The sequence below is a fragment of the Phoenix dactylifera genome, chromosome 17, assembly GCF_009389715.1.
Source record: "Phoenix dactylifera cultivar Barhee BC4 chromosome 17, palm_55x_up_171113_PBpolish2nd_filt_p, whole genome shotgun sequence".
In the NCBI taxonomy this organism is placed as follows: Eukaryota; Viridiplantae; Streptophyta; class Magnoliopsida; order Arecales; family Arecaceae; genus Phoenix; species Phoenix dactylifera.
Genome location: NC_052408.1, coordinates 9527752 through 9545868, shown reverse-complemented (window position 1 = coordinate 9545868; position 18117 = coordinate 9527752). Strand labels below are relative to the sequence as shown.

The 18117-nt window shown below is 38.1% G+C and overlaps 1 protein-coding gene across 3 annotated transcripts; it reads left to right on the top strand.

Annotated features, from left to right (window-relative positions):
• The first annotated feature begins 2389 nt into the window (after window positions 1-2389).
• On the top strand, window positions 2390-17066 carry LOC103714873 (pumilio homolog 1-like). 3 transcript variants are annotated; one of them, XM_008802312.4, is made up of 11 exons: window positions 2393-2731; window positions 2819-3520; window positions 7399-8269; window positions 8365-8935; window positions 9032-9173; window positions 9261-9368; window positions 11192-11404; window positions 11505-11615; window positions 13976-14170; window positions 16286-16460; window positions 16563-17066. In XM_008802312.4, exons 2-11 carry the CDS (start codon window positions 2861-2863, stop codon window positions 16595-16597), a joined length of 3081 nt encoding a protein of 1026 aa, XP_008800534.1. In that variant the 5' UTR covers window positions 2393-2731; window positions 2819-2860; the 3' UTR covers window positions 16598-17066. The 3 variants fall into 3 exon arrangements, with proteins under 3 accessions (XP_026663410.1, XP_008800534.1, XP_008800533.1); XM_008802311.4 differs by having other exon boundaries at window positions 2394-2731; window positions 2851-3520; XM_026807609.2 differs by lacking the exons at window positions 16286-16460; window positions 16563-17066 and adding an exon at window positions 14289-15545 and having other exon boundaries at window positions 2390-2731; window positions 2851-3520.
• The last annotated feature ends 1051 nt before the right edge of the window (window positions 17067-18117 follow it).

The following is an 18117-nucleotide window of genomic DNA, read 5'->3' as shown; positions in this document are numbered from 1 at the left end:
CTGAATATGAGAAACAAGAAGCTTGTTCCAGTTGCAGGCATGCGCCAACAAAATAATCTGAAAAGGTGGTTGTATCCTCTGGAGTCATGCCAGGTTCTGCCCTCCACTTCAAGCAGAGATCCCTCAGTTTTCTCCCTGCATCCAGGCGAGTTGTGACTCCAATAAATGGTCAGTAGTGCTGGAATTGAAATAAAATATACGGTATATGTGGGTGTCACTGTAGGATAACTTGCTCACAAGTTGAAACAAAATATGCCGTATATATGGGTGTCACTGCAGGATAACTTGCTTACCACCGTAAGAGGGATGTGTTTTCTGGGGGAAAAAGAGAGAAAAAAGAGGGGTTGTGAAGCATGTCTTCAGTGGTGCTGCTGTTCATGTTTCTTTATTGCAAAGGAAACTCGGATCTTTGGGCTAAAGAGCATTAATCATGCTTATCTTTCTCGAGTCGGCTTGCTAACTGTTCGTTCCAATTTAGTGGCCTTCTACTTCGTAGATATTATGAGCTTGACATGGTAAGTCCTCAAAGTTTTAGCAGTCAGGTCGCTGGTACCATGTCCTGAAAGTATTAGCGGTCAGATCGCTAGAATCACTACTAGTAAAAGTAGCATACCTGTCTCTCTCCGAGGACTTAGCTACCAAATTTTTATTTACTGAAATATTTTGTTAGAATAGTTGATGCTTAAGAAAGTAATTTTTATATATTTAGTTGATAATAAAAAAAGTGACATATTTTATAATGGGTTATATTTGGTTAAGCATTTATTTTTTTCAGAAAAATTATGTAAAATACATGTTATATTATTAATAAAGAAAAAGATTTTATTACATTCTATCTAAAAATTTAAAGATATTTTTTGAAAAAAAATTACTACAATTCTCAGTTGGAGGAAATAGGACTTTTCTATATCTCATATGATTTTTTTTTCAATAAAATATAAAAAAATTTATTTTCATGAAAAAGTTACTTCTTTATTTTTTTTATTTTTCTGTTGGTTATACTTTTCTTCATTCTGTGCGAACCAAATGAGTTCTCATTTCGTATACACAAAGAAAATGTGGAATAAATTTTTTATCAATTTTTATTAAAAAATCTTGTCATAAGTGATGAGCATAATTATTTAGCAAATGACATAAAATCTCAGGAGGTCATGGGATGACATGCCATTTTTTTGAATTTCAGAAAAAACAAAACATTGCAGAGTGCTATATCTTAATTCCAGAGATCTAAAAAACAATATCATATTTGTCACCCCTGGATCCAAATCCAAATTGGTAATTGACAATATTTTTTTTGTTAAGAATAATTGACGAAATTGAATCAATGCAGCATGATTTGAATTGCAAGAGGCTGAATAAAGAAAATTCTGGAGTGACTTCTCATCCATTCTTGTTACCAAGAAGAGAGTAAACATCGAGAAATAATTTACATCATCTAAATTATATAGGTTGTTTGGGAAAGAGATTAACGTCCAACTTTCCTCAAATCTCTTTGATTCGGGCTACATTTTAACATAACAGTTCTCCCCATCTGCCAAGATTCGAGAAGCCTGGATTTCCATGATCCTCAAATCTTCGTCCACCATGAGCTTGGAGCCCTTCAACAGTGTGCTTCTAGATCAAGATTCAATCTTGATTCGATTTTTGCTCTCGATCTGCTTCTATCCCAAATTCTCGATCAATTACCGCAATGATTCCTGGATCCGATCGACGTTTGTATCGTTTTCTTGACGTTTTCTTGATCAAAAAGATTGGATTTTTGGTCAGGTTGGTGAGGCTTGTAGCCCAGGTTTTCTACGATGACATCACCTTCTATTAGCTTTGTAGAGAAAAAGCGGCAGTTTGATTTTATTGGGTGCATTTGTACTCGTCAGTATGAGTTATCCGTCCTGGCCAAAAAAAAAAAAAACAAAACAAAACAACAACAAAACAACAACAACGACAAGGGGATTCTTTCTCTTCTGGTGCAAAACATGGCCAAGTGGGCCGTCTTATTGGGTCCTTGGAAACGGAACACATCGCATTCATTTCCAACTGCGGACTGAACCTAAGCCCGACTTCTTGGATTGGTCTTCAGGCTTACAACTGGGCCGTATCGCTTGCTCGGCCCAATCGGCCCAACGGCGCCTCGTGGTCGAGGCCTAGCCCAGGATGGCCGATAGGCATTGTCGCATGCATGCGCGGAGAAGATCTGTCCTCCAGAAGTTTCCTTCCGCTCCCCGACCAAATGGACGGCTGTGATTCTATCAGGTGCGCACGTGCCGCGTTGTATAAAGCCAGAGCATCCTCGGGGCCACGAAAGCACCGAACCGAGGATCTTAGGCCCTCCAAAGTCGATCCAACGGATGAAAGCGTCCACCATACAAAGCCGTCTTCGATTTCGTCCTCGAGCCGTTTTTCTTCTCCTGCCCCTTCCTTCTTTGCGCCAAACGCCTTCTCATGTATCTATCTGCCCTTCTCCAAGCCTGCTCCCATCTCTTTGGTTTCAGAAACCCTAGATCCTATCTTTCTCTCTCCCTCGCGGCGATCCGAGATCGGAAAAGTTTAGATCTTTAGGTTCTTCTGTTTCTTGAATTCACCCTTGACTCAGCCCGGATCGATCAAAAATCCCGATTTCTTGATTGTTCTTCCGTTGTTTTTTTAATAAGAAAGGCTCCATCTTTCGATCCAAACTAAAGAAGGCGTTGTAGGTGCCATATCCGACCGATCGGATGAGGAGACTCTCGTAAAGGTGAGAGCTCCGAGCCTCCGATCCGATCTTTTTTTTTTTCTTTCAAGATTTTGTGGTTCATCTCCCTTCTTGTGGTTCTCTTTTTAGAAATATGGTATCTTTGTTGTTGAGGAAATTAGGGTGTTGAGGATGGTAACGGGGAGTTCCGTCAAGATGGCGCCAGTAACCCTAACGAATGGGAATTTCGACGATTTCGAGAAGGATCTCGAGGCTTTGCTTCGTGAGCAGCAGCAGCAGGGAAGAGCTGATTTCGATCTGGAGCGGGATGAGATCAATATCTTCCGGAGTGGCAGCGCTCCTCCGACTGTGGAGGGATCAAGAACCGCTTTTGGGAGCATGTTCGGCCCCTCCGAACTTGCCAAGGCCCGTCTCTTTGATGACGGGGATGGCGGAGATGTGCTGTCTGAGGAAGAGATCCGATCGCATCCTTCCTATTTATCCTACTATTACTCCAATGAGAATTTGAATCCCAGGCTTCCTCCTCCCGTGGTATCGAAGGAGGACTGGCGTGCGGCACAGAGGTTCCGTGCTGGTTTTGGAGGGATTGGAGATATGAGGAGGAAGGAATCGGGGGATGGTCATGGGAGCAGCAGCTCTCTCTTTTCTTTGCAGCCGGGACTCCCCATGCGTGATGCGGAACGGGAGATGGTCGAGCCAAGCAGAGGGGTGCCGCAGAAGCTGTCCCAGCAGCAGTCAGCGGAGTGGCTCGACCGGAGCACTGATGGGCTTATTGGGTTGCCAGGCGTTGGGTTAGGCACAAGGAGAAAGAGCTTTGCAGATGCCTTGCAGGTCCTTTCCCCTCTCTTCTTCCTTACCAGAAGTATCGCATTTTATTATATATGTGATTTTTTGCTTATGGCTGTGTAACTTAATAATGAGCCATCTTCTGCTATTTTAATGATAGGCTGTCTTCTGCTTTTTATAGTCGGGAAAGATAATTTTACTACGTTCTAGATTGTTGACTGATTGCACGATCTGTATTACAAGTGTTGAGATAAAGTTTCTTGCAATCAGCTTCTCTGATGGAAACTAGGTTGAGTGAAATTAAGACATATTTTAGACTAATGATTTTTGATTGGTGAAAAGTTCTTTGCAGGTCTGTGAGCCTCTACGGGGCATTTGTTTCTGTTGGTCACGTAAAGTTGCATGGTGTCCTATTATTTATCCGTTGTGTTTCTGTCTTGGAATCTGTTTTGGTATATTAGACTGTCCATCTCGGATATTTTTCTGTCTCAAAGGTAGGTGTTGATAACACAATTTTGGACAATTTTCTTGAAGTCTCAAAGACAGGTATTGATAATACCATTTTATAAATGTCTTGTCATTTCATCTACCATTGTAGTTGGTTGCCTTTTTTTTTCCGGGCCTGCTTTTTCTTGGTACTTCATTTTAGTTCTACTGATTTTACTCCCTTATTTTCCAGGGCTTTCTTTTGTTATTCCATTCTTGCGTTTAGCCCTATTTTCATTATAACGCTTAACACTTTGTCCATTATTTTTTCCCGTTTTATTCATTTAAAGTTTCTTTTTAAGTTCAATGAAAAATGGAATCCCAATGACAGTCTAAAATTCACTTTGTTTTATGTGAAGTTTATGGATTTTTAGGCCATGAGTTCTCTTTCCATTGGTTGTCTCTGTGCAAAGTTTCCTGTTTCTCTACTTTCATATTTCACCTGAAATGATACAGATTTCTTATCTATTGGAACTTGTTCTTTTCGCCCTATAAATTGGTTTTCTCTCATTGAGAAGTAACATATCTATCTCTGATACTGTTCTCCCAGTAGAGTTCTGCCTTAGGCAGACTCTAAAGTAGGCCTATTTTCTCTCTTCCGATATATCTTTTCGTAATTCATGGGTAAAATGTGATTGCCAAATTATAGCGGCAATCTTTGATGGTGACCATAATATTGATTGCAAAAGGTTGAGAAGGTGTCCAATAGTATAGGGATGAAATATTTCTAGTTCCCCTTGAAAAATTCTATATACTCTAGGGACAACATCAAAGACATGCACACCTAATAAGACACATCAAAGTCTTCTTTCTCCTTATTTTATTATATTTTTTCCAAGGTTCACAATTTCGATGCTGGACCATACATTAGTAGCTTGATGATATAGTGTTGATATGCCAGGTATGAGGGTTGGTTTGCAATCTTAGTTTAGTACTGATACAGTATGGGGGCACTTGGTATGGGGCGGTCCACATTGATATGGCAAACCTTGATTTCTTCCATCTGGCTGACAAATAAATAATCCCAAAGAGGCTAAAACGCTAATATCTAGCAATATCATCATCAATCTTACTTGGACGCATAACATGGATGTCAAGTTTCCGAGTGTCTAGCAGAATCCAACACAATGATCTTCTAAAAATTGGATAAAGGGAGATGCATGTATCTTGTATATGTATGTGTAACTATATATTGATGTATCAGATGCATGCATGTCATGGAATGCGGAACCGTCCCGAACTGGACGGTTCTGTCCGTTCCGAGCCGTACCAGTGATGTATGCATGTCATGGAATGTGGAACCGTCCCGAATCGGATGGTTCCGTCCATTCCAAGCCATATCGGTGGCTCACCGGTACGGTTCCGGCTTTAAAAACGGCTTGCTGCCGAAACCGGAGAAGAGGAGAAAGAGAGCGAGTGGGGGAGGGAGGGAGAGAGAAGGAGCGGCGGCGGACGCCGGCGGAGGGCCTGGGGGGGAGGGCGGAGGCCGAGATCACGGCCGCGTCCCATGTTTCTTTCTTTCGAAACAAGGGAACGGGCCGTGGCTAAAAAAATTTCAAATTAAAAATTTTCGAAATTTGTAAGTGAAGTCGGCAAGCGATTTGCTGACTTCACTTAAAAATTTTCAAATTTTTTTGCTGCGGCCGGGTTCTCTGTTTCTTTCGAAATAGGGGCCGCGGCCGCAACCTCCGCCCCCCTTGGACCCCACGGTCCTCCGTCGGCATCCGCCGCCGCTTGTTCTCCTCTCCCCTGCTCGCTCTCTCTTTCTCTTCTCCTTTTCCGGCTCCGACAGGTTTTTTTTCTCGATACGGGCCCGGCACGGCCTATACCGACTCGTTTCGCCGAAAAATTGGTACGATACCCAATACCGGTTCCTTCAACCCTGATGCATGTAATGAATAATGAGCTTACATATGCTGCTTAAGTTCATAAAAATTAATAAAATGATTGCTAATTATTATGTTAGACATAATAACCTCCAAAGATGGAAATATAATGATGATGGCATCAGAATTTGATGGTATGTAGTGTCATGAAGTCTCCCAAGTGTCCAACATGTTAATAACCCAAAATCCAGAACCTTCAGATAAACTATTCGTCAGAAAATAGCATCTGCCAGGACACTCCTCAAATACCAAATTCAAGTTCCTTCATGATAAATTTAGACAGGAAGAGCTTAGAGATAGCTATTACTGGTGCATATTTTCCTAGAGTCCACCATAGTTATTTCTCTTGGTAGCCTATTATGTGCTTACTTTGAAACCATGTCTATAAAAGTTCCACTATGTATCCACCAATCGTCTAATGAAGAAACCACCTTCAAGATGTAACTTCATAGCTAAATTGGTGTTAGATATTGTAGTCAGGTAATAATTTTTGTTTGATCGCCACTTTCAATAACTTTCTTGATTGCCTAAGTTGCATAATAATTGATGGAAATTTGGGCAGGCGGACAATACTCATCTCCAAACATGTAGATTTTTCCTTGTCACTAGAAAAGCTAGTTAACCAAATTATAACTCATATTTTCCTGACATATGGCTTCATATATGTAGTGGCTACTTTGCCTTATGGTTGAATATTATTTTTATATATATATTAGGGTGTCTGGATGCTGGTTCTGCTCTCCAAAGCATTGCAGAATCCTAAAAGAGTTATACAAAAATCTTATAAAATTGTCCACAGTTAATTCATACATTTTTTTCATCTGTAGCTTAAATTAATGAAGAAAGCTTTGCCTGTGGACCTTGGATACAAACACCAAGGTAGAGATCTAGATGTTGAAGAGTGAACTTGGATTGCGTACTGTTCAAATGATAAGTTTTTCCTTCGTGATCGAATTGAATTGTAAATATTTAGTAAAGGCTCTTGCATTATAGCTCCATTGACATGGCACTGTTTACCGGACATTGTGGCTGTTCTCCAACTTTCCTTCCCCTTTTCCCTCAATATTCCTCCTCTTTTTTCCTTTTTGTTCATGTTTCCCTCTTTCCATCAAAAGCCAAGCCCTTTGAAATGAAAGCTGTCTCAATTCTCTTGTTCTGGAAAGAGCTTCTTGATCCATTCCCCCACTTTTTGCATTTCAATGACTCATTAAAGAACATTATTTTGTATCTAACATGCTAAACATCAGTTTTATTTTGTGCTGCTATCTGACTCGGCAACACTGCACTCTATAGTTGGCTGTGTTAGTTGCTTCAGCCATGTGGCTAGACCACAAGTTGATTCAATAATGCTTCAGATTAACTTTTTGCTTTTGATTTTCACTTTATTCAATTCTTTTCTTGCATGTTACCTGGATCTTGGTGTGATTTTCCATGCTTTTATTCCTCTGTTGGCTTAGTAATGCTTGCAGGTTCTGAACTGAATTTTACCATTAGTTTGGATATTTCTGATTTTCCATAGCATTGATCATATGAAAATTGTTTTACTTGCAGGAAGAACCTGGCCACCATACTTCTCTGTCTCCACATATTTCACGCCCAGTTAGTCGTAATGCTTTTGACAATGCTGATCCAGTAGGAGTTCCTGATTTGCATCTAACGCAACTTCGTAATGCGGCAGACACTATTGATGGCTGGCAATCTGGAGCAACTTCCTCTGGTCTTGTTAGGGTCCAAAGCCTTGGTTCATCAATTTCTCATTCGTTTGCATCTGCTGTTGGATCTTCTCTATCTAGAAGTACAACACCTGATCCTCAATTAATTCAGAGGGCCCCAAGCCCCATAGTTCCTCCTGGGGGAGCAAGGTATAGGGATAGTGATACAAAGCCCGTAGTTGGATCAAATGGCTTAGGTGGTGTTTCCTCTTGTTTGGCTGATTGTGGTGATTTGACAGATGCTATGTCTAATTTAAGCCTATCCAAGAACCAAATAACAGATGGAGAAAGTCATGTTCACGGACTGCTTCATCAAGAGTTTGCCGATCAATCTGAATTGCTGTTCAATATGCCTAGTGATCATAGACAATATTTGCAGCAGAAAATCACAAATAAGTCTGAGGCAGAGTTACTAAAAACTCCATCTATTCCTTTTTTGGCATACAATGATCTTTCCAAGAAAAATGGTAATGTAACAGATCTGAATTCATGCAAATTAAGTTCAAATGGGCAAATCAACTTGCCAAAGCAATCACCATATCCAAATATTTATAAGAAAGTAGCTTCTATGGGTTCAACCAGTTCCACAGGTTCTAATAATCCATATCAGAACTCTAATATGACAAATGTTGACTTCATTGGATCTAATTCAAAAGCTTATTCTGTCAGTCATGGGACACCAACAATGTTGAACAGTCATCTTGACGCAGGTAGCCTCTATTCTCCTTCCCCCAAACCCTATGAAAGTGTAGTTTGTGCCGGCTTCTTTGACCCTAACACCTGTGCATATGCTTTAATTTTGCAGGTGTAACAGTAGCAGGAACTGCAGAAGGACCATATCTGAATATGAATGGAAACCAAGTGGGATCTGGTTTCCAGTTACCAATTATGGACCCCCTATATGCACAGTATTTACATAACACTTCTAATGCTGCCATACATGCTGCTTCCTCAGGGAGGAACTATCTTGGTACTTCACATATGGATTTGTCTGAGTATCAAAGAGCATATCTTGGAGCATTGCTTGCCCAGCAGAAATTGCAGTATGGCATGCCATTCCTCGGGAAATCTGGTAGCTTAAATCATGGCTTCGTTGGTGGTCATGCTGTTGGTCTTGGCATGCCATATCCGGCAAGTCCGCTATCTAGTTCTGTTCTCTCTTCTTTGGGCTCTGGGAATCCTGCAATGCAAAATGAGCATTTGTCACGTTCCCCCTCCTTCATGCGAAGTGCTGCTGTTGGATCCATGGGATCATGGAACCGAGAAGACGGAGTTATGGAAGAGAATTATGCATCATCGTTGTTGGAAGAATTAAAAAACAACAAAACTAGGTCATTTGAACTCTCAGATATTGTAGGTCATGTAGTTGAATTCAGGTACTATTTTGTTGTTCCCATATATATTTTCTCATTTTACATGTCAGTGAAAGTGATTATGGGTGGATAGCTGATTATTTTGTTCTCCTTCTCTAGTGCGGATCAGTATGGAAGTCGTTTTATTCAACAGAAACTTGAAACTGCGTTGGTCGAAGAGAAGAATAAAATTTTTCCTGAGATACTTCCTCAAGCTCGTGCTTTGATGACTGATGTTTTTGGAAATTATGTTATACAGAAAGTATGTTGTCTCTATTTTTTGCAATTAGCTACATAAATTTATAATTTAAAAAATTCTGAACTTGTGGATCATCACCTGTATTGGCAGTTCTTTGAACATGGTACTGAAATCCAGAGAAAGCAGCTAGCAAGTCAAGTCAAGGGTCATGTTTTGCCTCTCACTCTTCAAATGTATGGTTGTAGAGTAATTCAGAAGGTTGGGTCATAATCCTTTTCTCCTATGAAATTCATTATTATCTTAAATTTTGACAAGGATGTTCCATCAGATATATTTCTTTGTGATTTCCAGTTTGCTTGAAGCTCGATTTGGCTTATGTTGTTTATGAGCCATCTTTTGTTCTTAAACATATTTGCTTACTGTAATTTGTTTATGTAAATAGGTTTAAATGTTATAGCTCAAGCTATTTTATCACTTGTTGCTAAGCACCTACTTCATTCTCCACAACATTTAGTTATTTATCAACCTTTTGTCTTATTATAATTGCTCTTTCTGTGTTAATATAAATAGTTTTAAAATTTGTAAATAATAGCCTGTATGGTGGCAGGAATTGCATTTCAATTAGTTAAAAATCTTGAGATTTTTGTTTGTCATGTACTTCACTGTTATAATCTATCCCTTCATAGAACTAGGATTTTGCCATCTGTCAACTTGTTAATTTTCCAAAAAATAAAAGGACTCAAAAGAGGGCCAAAATGACAGTTTAGGATATGACTGCGACTGCATAAAGTGCCCGACACATGGAAGATGGTCCTCCATCACTACCTCTCTAAATTTAAACAACATTTAAATCAATATTTTCAATTTAACAGTTTTGAAGATTCCCTTAGTCATCCTTTGTCTCTTGGAGCTTCCTTTCAGGGTAGAGGCAATACATTCCATAACTTTAACAAGTCTTCTGCATTGCTATTTGTTGTATCTAATTGTGAATCTTGCTTTGGTTAATTCCTATTAGGACCATTCAATGTTTTTGATACGAACTGTTGAGAGTGTTGCATGATCTCTTCAACTTAATAATGATGAATGAAAGATTTTTAGTAAATATGCATGCGTAATGGATGTAAGACTAAATACTAAAATATTAAGTTCTACAAAATTTAAATTATTTTTCTTAGATTATTGATACCAGTTAAGTATAATTGATTAGAAATGTTGAAAAGTAATAACAATAGCATTTCTTGCTCATAAGATTTGTCCTATTAGTATTTTGGGTTGCATGACATCTAGGGTCCTGGTTAAGCAATATGAAGTCCCATGTACCTTTCCAGACACAACATCTTGAGTACTTGGAATCATGTTCAGTGATGTAACAGGAAGCCCCATAACATCTTCGGCTCCTGCGTGTATTCAATTATATACTTGTTACTTAGAAGCATTGACAGTCTATGGGAATAAAATAGTTGTGCTTTGAAAAGAATGAAAAATAGAAATTAAAAAAAATGAGAGGGAGCAGAGGGGCTTCTGTTGATGTCTGGTTTCTTCAGTCAGTTAATTGTTGACTAAAAATTTATGGAATGGTCACTTATGGTTATATGTATAATGCCTAGCTGTATGGCCTTATGAATTATGTGAATGGTTAGCCAACTATCCATCTAAAGCTTCTGGATCTTGGTTGTCTTTAACAATTCGAAGGTGGCAGGCACCTAGGCATCGGTATGTAGATGTGCACGTTCATTAATTTACCCCAAGCATCATGTGCTTTCTAACTGAACTTATATTCCATTCTACCCTTATGAAATCTGCATTTTTCCAACACTAAACTTCTTTTTTTTTCTACACAACTATGACCTGAAATATTTCCTTTATATTGATATTCATATTGATTTTTAAATACATGTGCATGTGTATCCAATACTGGTAGCTGCATGTGCTACTCTTATCATAGCTTGTGTTATGTGATTACTTGTGTCATGCAATACTATTTCTTTATCTAATATTTCTTAATTATGCGTAAGATCAATGATGGGTCCTGAAACATCTGGTGTCACCTTGAGAAAGCTCAATTATTTGCTTTGCTGCAGGCATTAGAAGTCGTTGATGCAGATCAGCAGACTCAAATGGTGTTAGAGCTTGATGGATCAATCATGAAATGTGTTCGAGATCAGAATGGTAACCATGTAATCCAAAAATGCATCGAACGCATTCCCCAAGAAAGAATCCAGTTTATTATATCATCGTTCTATGGACATGTTGTTGCACTCTCCAGCCATCCATATGGTTGCCGGGTCATTCAGGTGCAAAAATAACTTATCATTTATAGGTCCTATAAAATCCCTTCATTCATTCATTTTTTTCTAATGATTTTGATCTTTGATGGATGTTTAATGCTGGCAGAGGGTCCTTGAGCACTGTGATGATCCGAAAACACAAAGCATTATGATGGATGAGATCCTCCAATCTGTGTGTTCTTTAGCACAAGACCAATATGGAAATTATGTCATTCAAGTAGGGTCTTTTTCCCTTCTGGCTTGATATGTTTGCCTTACTGTTTCTCTGTGTTATATTATTGGAAAGAACATTTCTCTTAACCAAAGGTTATATTGGCTGGGTTGGTTTTTGAGCTTCATGCTTTGCAGTAAGGTTATCATGACAATGTCAGTTTGTTTTTTTCTCTGTCTGTTTTTTTATATAGATCACATGTTCCACATTGTTGCCTTGACATGGAGATTACTTTATCTGGGACGGGTTGGTGAAATTGGTTCTACCATTCCTAGTGTAAGCTGACATATTGATGATGATAGCCAAGTTTGTCATGCTGTCTTGCTCGCTAGAACACTAATAATTTTATTGAAGTTGTACAATCAAAGGGAGTATGACTAGGATCATAACAGTTAAAATATTGTTCAACTTCAACCCTTTCTGCTTTCCTTGAAGTATGGTTAACTATTAATCCTTCATAGGGCTTAGTTAATATTGGTTTCATTGCATGAATGATCAGGTCGTTATCATCCTAACCAAACTTAGCAGTCGTCCTCTGTCATTATTATGGTCCATCTTCGATAGTTTATCAAATGTATAACGAAGCAAGGCCTACAAATGAAGGTTCAATTTCCAGTGTGTCTTGACCACTTCTTTGAAACAGGATCTTTTAGTTAAGAACCATATGAATTAGCATTCAGGTTTGCAGAAGCTGAAGGGTGGCAGGGTAGAGAGGAAAGAGGTATGAGAAGTAAAAACGACTAGGAGTTCTATTTACCTGCATTTGCATATGAAGATATATGTGTAATAACACAACCATGACCAGCAAGCATTATTCAACTATGTCAGTGTTCATTTTATATACATTAACTACTCAATATATCACTTGTGATAATAGAGTTAAATTGAACTATATTATTTAAATATAAGAATACCATTTGAATTAACTTATATATATCTGAAAGTTTTGAAGAAATGGGTTAAAAAAACCTCCATTATGTTATTTGGGGTTATCAAGATGATGCTTAATAACAGAATTCTTTTAATAGTGAATCAATGATTTAGATTTCAACACTAGCTCAATCGCAAAAACACTTCAGCTAATGTTATGCCTGCATTAACTAGACTGAAGTTTGGACCTAATTGTGGAAATACTAATGAAGAGAGATCGGGATGGATACCTTATTTTCGTTCTGTGACCACAATAATCTAATATATCGGACTATGATGGCACAAACAAAAATATAATCTACTAGGGGAAACTCTTCTTTTCTGCAGCAATTCTTTGAGATTCAGGTATTAGTTAAGACAGCAGCTGCTCAATTCTGGAATGTTCAAGTTTTCCTTGAATAGTTAAATCTTGCTCTGAAACCTGCAGAGACATCTGATGGTGCATTCGTGCATTGCTAAATTAAGTGAGCAATTTGCTTCTGTGGTTTCATTTCTTTGGCATATGGAGCACTGTTAAGTAAGAGATATATTGGGTTGAGAAAAGTCATAAGTTGGAACCAGTTACAATTCAGTATGTTTTGACAATTACTTTTGTCCACGACACTATAATTATGCATGTAACTTCACAAGGTTGCTTCTTGTTTATTTAAGCTGCAAAAATTACCCCAGACAATGTAAATGGGGCCAAATCTTTCTATGTTTTTGGTGTAGCTTATTTTCATACACAGGTTTTATTCAGTAGATTGTATTTCTGAAACAAGTATCTGTTGAAATGATTAGATCCAAAAATTTCTCCTTGCACAAATTGATCAGTTATCTGTTTGGTACATTCAAACTCTGTTTCCATGCAACAGTTACTTCACCTCTTAAAGTCTTGAATATGGCTGCCTTTTTCATTTATCATTCTCCATGTTCATGGTGGCTCGTTTTTGTTGCTTCTTAGAAGTATCCGGATATAAACACTGTTGACCTGCAAAATATAGAACATAATCGGCTATGAAGTGGGAACCTCGGAACCGGTTATAGCTATATTTTGTTGCTTTTCAGAGTTGAATGTTATTCGTTAGTGTTGGTTATTTTTTTATAGTCTGAGGTGCACAGTATTTTGGTCTCTCTCTCTCTCTCTCTCGGCTTGCTCACATGCACACGCATGACAGTTCTTTGAACTATTTGATTTACAAGATTTTGACTTCTTGCTCATGGTTCCTTCCATGATTGTAGTACCTTTTCCAGTTGGGCTGTTTCTTACAAGTGCTTGTCAATCATTGTGTGGGAATTTCAGCATGTTATGCTTGAAGCTTTTCTTCATTTAATACTTGCCGTGATTGTATATCAGTATTCCTAACAATCTAAGTATAGCCATCAGGATTATTTTATTTAGATACTATTCATTTGTAATGGTTGACTAACTTGGTTTTCCTGCTTGGTTATATTAGCATGTTCTGCAACATGGTAAACCAGAAGAACGATCTACTATAATTAGCAAGCTTACTGGGCAGATAGTAAAGATGAGCCAGCAGAAATTTGCTTCCAATGTTGTTGAAAAGTGCTTGACATATGGGAGTCCGGAGGAACGCCAACTCCTAATAAATGAGATGCTTGGTTCAACTGATGAAAATGAACCCTTACAGGTAAATATTGCAATTTTTTATTTGGAGCAGATACAGATTGCCAATTTATTGAATGATACCTGTATGAGATCGTATTGGTGCTTGTTTTTTTATCATTAAGAAATATCTTATTTTATAGTTGTGCTTTGATCGAAGTTGGTGTCACAAGACCATGGTTTGGAGTATTTTGTAATGTCAACTTGTCTTTGACTCACCCACCCCACAGAAGTCCATATCTTGGGACCACATTTATGCATAGTCCTGGTATGAGCTAACACTGTCATCTTTTTTCATCATATGCTGATTGTTACATAGTGCTATGGTATCGACATAGCTAGTGTTAATTAAATGAAAGTTTGTGATGCGTGATATTCTTGTAAAACTTGTTATCTTTCACAAACAATTCTTCAGCTATTTGGAGCTACCGGTGTGTGCATGTGCTTATGTGTGCACGTGCATGTGATATTTGATCAGCAACAACATGCATATCTGAGGGAATTTGATAGAGTTTTTCATATGTACCTTTTTTGTGGAAACCAGCTATGTTTGCTAGCAGTAGCAGCCACCTGGGAGACTTTCTAGTTCATCATGTATATAAGGGCCAAACTTTTCATTTCAAAGGTGGTTTTTATATTCAGAAAGTTAGTTTGACTGATAATCTACTATTTTCTAGATATATCTAGCTTATCATAGGTTTAGGTTTCCTAATATGCCTTTTACAATCTTGTATTTATTTTCACATCAAAGTCTAATAATGCTCAACATTACCATGTTACAGTAAGTTGTGCATGTTTTGCAGAAAAAATGTACTTTACTTAAACCTTGACTAGGCTTGCCTTACTTCGCAATTTAGCACCATGAGTACCTTCTGGTTGAATGATGGTGAAAACCCTAAAGGACAAGCCCCCTACACTCATGCTGATTCAACTAAGCAATGGAGCAACTAAGCGATGGATATCTCAACCTTGACTTGCCTGGAGTTACGTGACAATTTCTCCATATCATTGGACCGTACACTTCTAATTGAAAGATAGGAAAAAACCTAAAGCATGTCTACCCAAGATTCAAAGCAGTGCAGTACGCAATGATGAAGGGGCAACAACAGTGCATTAGAACTCAAAGCTCCACCAGCAAATCATTTAGTGGAATATTCTCACCATTGTAATGATATCAAGATCTCGACAGTTAAGCTTGAAAAATATAGGACATTTTAGCTGGCTGCAAGCTAACTAGCTGTATCAAGATATCAACACCTTACTTCACATAATGGGTTTGTTGATAGAGAAGGGGGAAGTTACATTGGGTTTTTATTCACGCCCCTGCAGTAAAAGCTCAATTTTGTTGTATCCAATTGCACAAATCAAGGACTTGCACCTGTGGCTAAAGAAGTTGCATATAGGCCTCTTGGTTAGTTGGAGCTTTAATCTCAAGTGTTGCAGCTCTGATACAACAAGATTGTGAACAGTTGTGTGGATCCTTATTAGAAATAAGCTGGTTTGCAGTTCTATGAAGCCATTATGATATATCACTTCAAACTATATGCAAGGAAAACTTGTAGCAAACCAGTTTATTCTAATAATTTGAAAACTTAAGCCTATTCTAGTCAAAATGCTTGTGTAAGCTTGTAAAGTGGCTACTTAGGCAGGAGAACATGACAATATGGAGTCGAATTCAGTTTCACTTGAAGCTCTAAATAGGTTTTGCATCTGAAAATACAATTGAACTATATATTCACCTTTTTTTCTTAGAAATGAACTTAATCTGCTACAAACATCTATACGTAATTTTGCTGTGTGACAGTGGTTTAATTTGCTGGAAACGTGCATACTTGGACTGCGAGAGAGAAACTAGAACAGGGAAATGAGATCATCAGATTATCTTTATGCTCTTGTGTCCTTACAATCTCTCTTAGGCTAACATAATGAATATTACTTGGTGAAAATTGTGCCCCTATTCTGGCAACTGATTGGTTTGTTCACTTAACACATATGGTTATTACTATATGATGACAACAAAAATATGGTAATTCTATCTCATGGAAGTTCTTCTCAGCAGCCTACCATTGGTTTTCATGCTGTTCGTTCACAATTTTCACCCTCCAACTGATAAACTTGAATATCTGAAATGGCTTGACAGGTGATGATGAAAGATCAGTTCGCTAACTATGTTGTACAGAAGGTTCTTGAGACCTGTGATGATCAAAACCGGGAACTGATCCTTTCACGTATTAAGGTTCACTTGAATGCCTTGAAGAGGTACACGTATGGGAAACATATCGTTGCCCGTGTTGAAAAGCTTATTGCCACGGGAGGTAAAAATTTTGACTGTTTGCACTGCATGGTCTGTGTGACCAAAAATGCCAGTTACTACTGTCTAACTTTTTATTAACTGAAATGTATGTTTTACTCTGCAGAAAGGCGCATTGGGATCTCTTCACGTTCTTCATGAGAAACTATGGGAGCTGAAGTAGTGAAATTTTTGTACAGATAATGAGGCTAGCTTTGCCAGCTACTTAGTCCCTCTTTTCAGCATAAAATGGGAAAGTTTGTCTTGTGGCCTTAATGTAAATAAATGACGGGCCTGTCTAAATAAGAATTTTGATTTTCTCTTCATGTATATTTGCTCCTATATTCAAGTTATACCTAAGGCAACAGCAATGCCAGTAAAAAAACATATTTAGGTTAGGAGATGGAGAGCAGAGGCTTATAGATGTTTATTGTCATTGAAGTGTAAAAGGATACATGAACTCCTGTAAAGATAACAATGTCCCATGGAACTACTGTGAGGTGCAGGATGCTGTTTTCTTGAGGTGGTGCCTGCATCTCTTGGAAGATATTTGTATTTATGATTTGTCTTTGTTCCCTTTCGCTAGTGAGTCAAATTCTTGGATGGCTGGTTCAGACCAGTCAGTTTCTGACGTGATGCAGTGGTTTCATGAATGTTTGACTGGATTTTCACAAATTATAATGCTTACATCAGGTTGAATTCCATCGGAAAGATTGATGTGCAATTTTCCCCATGCTTCTCAGTTAATACTAATATAAGTTACTTTCTTCAATGTTTGTCCTCATCTATCATTTAATTTTTGTTTTTTAAAATTCACTAAAATCTGACGACTTTGATGATGACTTGTTTTTGATGAGCTGTTTCTCAATGTGGCAGATATTTTTTTAGTTATTTTTATATTGTTTTAAGAAAGTCTGTTCCACTCGCGTTTTATTACGTAATCATGCCTAAGCATGACCGGAGACATTATGGACCATTATTATGCAAAACCGAAAAATGTTGGATGAATTATTTTTGCAGCAATGTCTCCATAATGCATGGCTGTTGTCAGCCAGAATACCATCTTCACGATTTTATCCAAGTTTGTTTGACAATCATTTAGCCAGTGATGATATATTGAAAAATGACTTGGAATGCCTCCAATGTTGGATTTAGTTGGGTTTAACTTTCAAAAGCTGGGTACCTTATCCCTGGAGAATTTCTTGGCAAAGCATGATAGGAGACATGTCATTTTCTTTCAAGAAGTGCGCAAGGGCCCGTTCCATATAGGTATTGTTTGCTTTCAGCTTTCAAAGAAACTTTATGAACATGCAAAATAAGATATTTTTGTTTTTCGAAGTCGTTTGCTAAATCCCTACATTTCTGATAGTAAAGACAAATGCCATCTTCATCATAAATCTCCATATTATATTGCACCAAGTATACCAGATACAGCCTAAGATTCTAGGGGATTATCACTAATTAGGCGAACTGAGTAATGGCTGTCCCCCACTACTACCTATCTTCATCATAAACCTTCATATGATATCCCCCACCCTCTACCCTATCTTTTTCATAAATCTTCATATGATATTTCACCAAGTATACTAGATACAGCCTAGGATTCTAGGGTGTCACTAATTAGGTGAACTGAGTAATGGCCGTCCCACACCAACTACCAGGGAAGTTCCGGCCTCCAACTT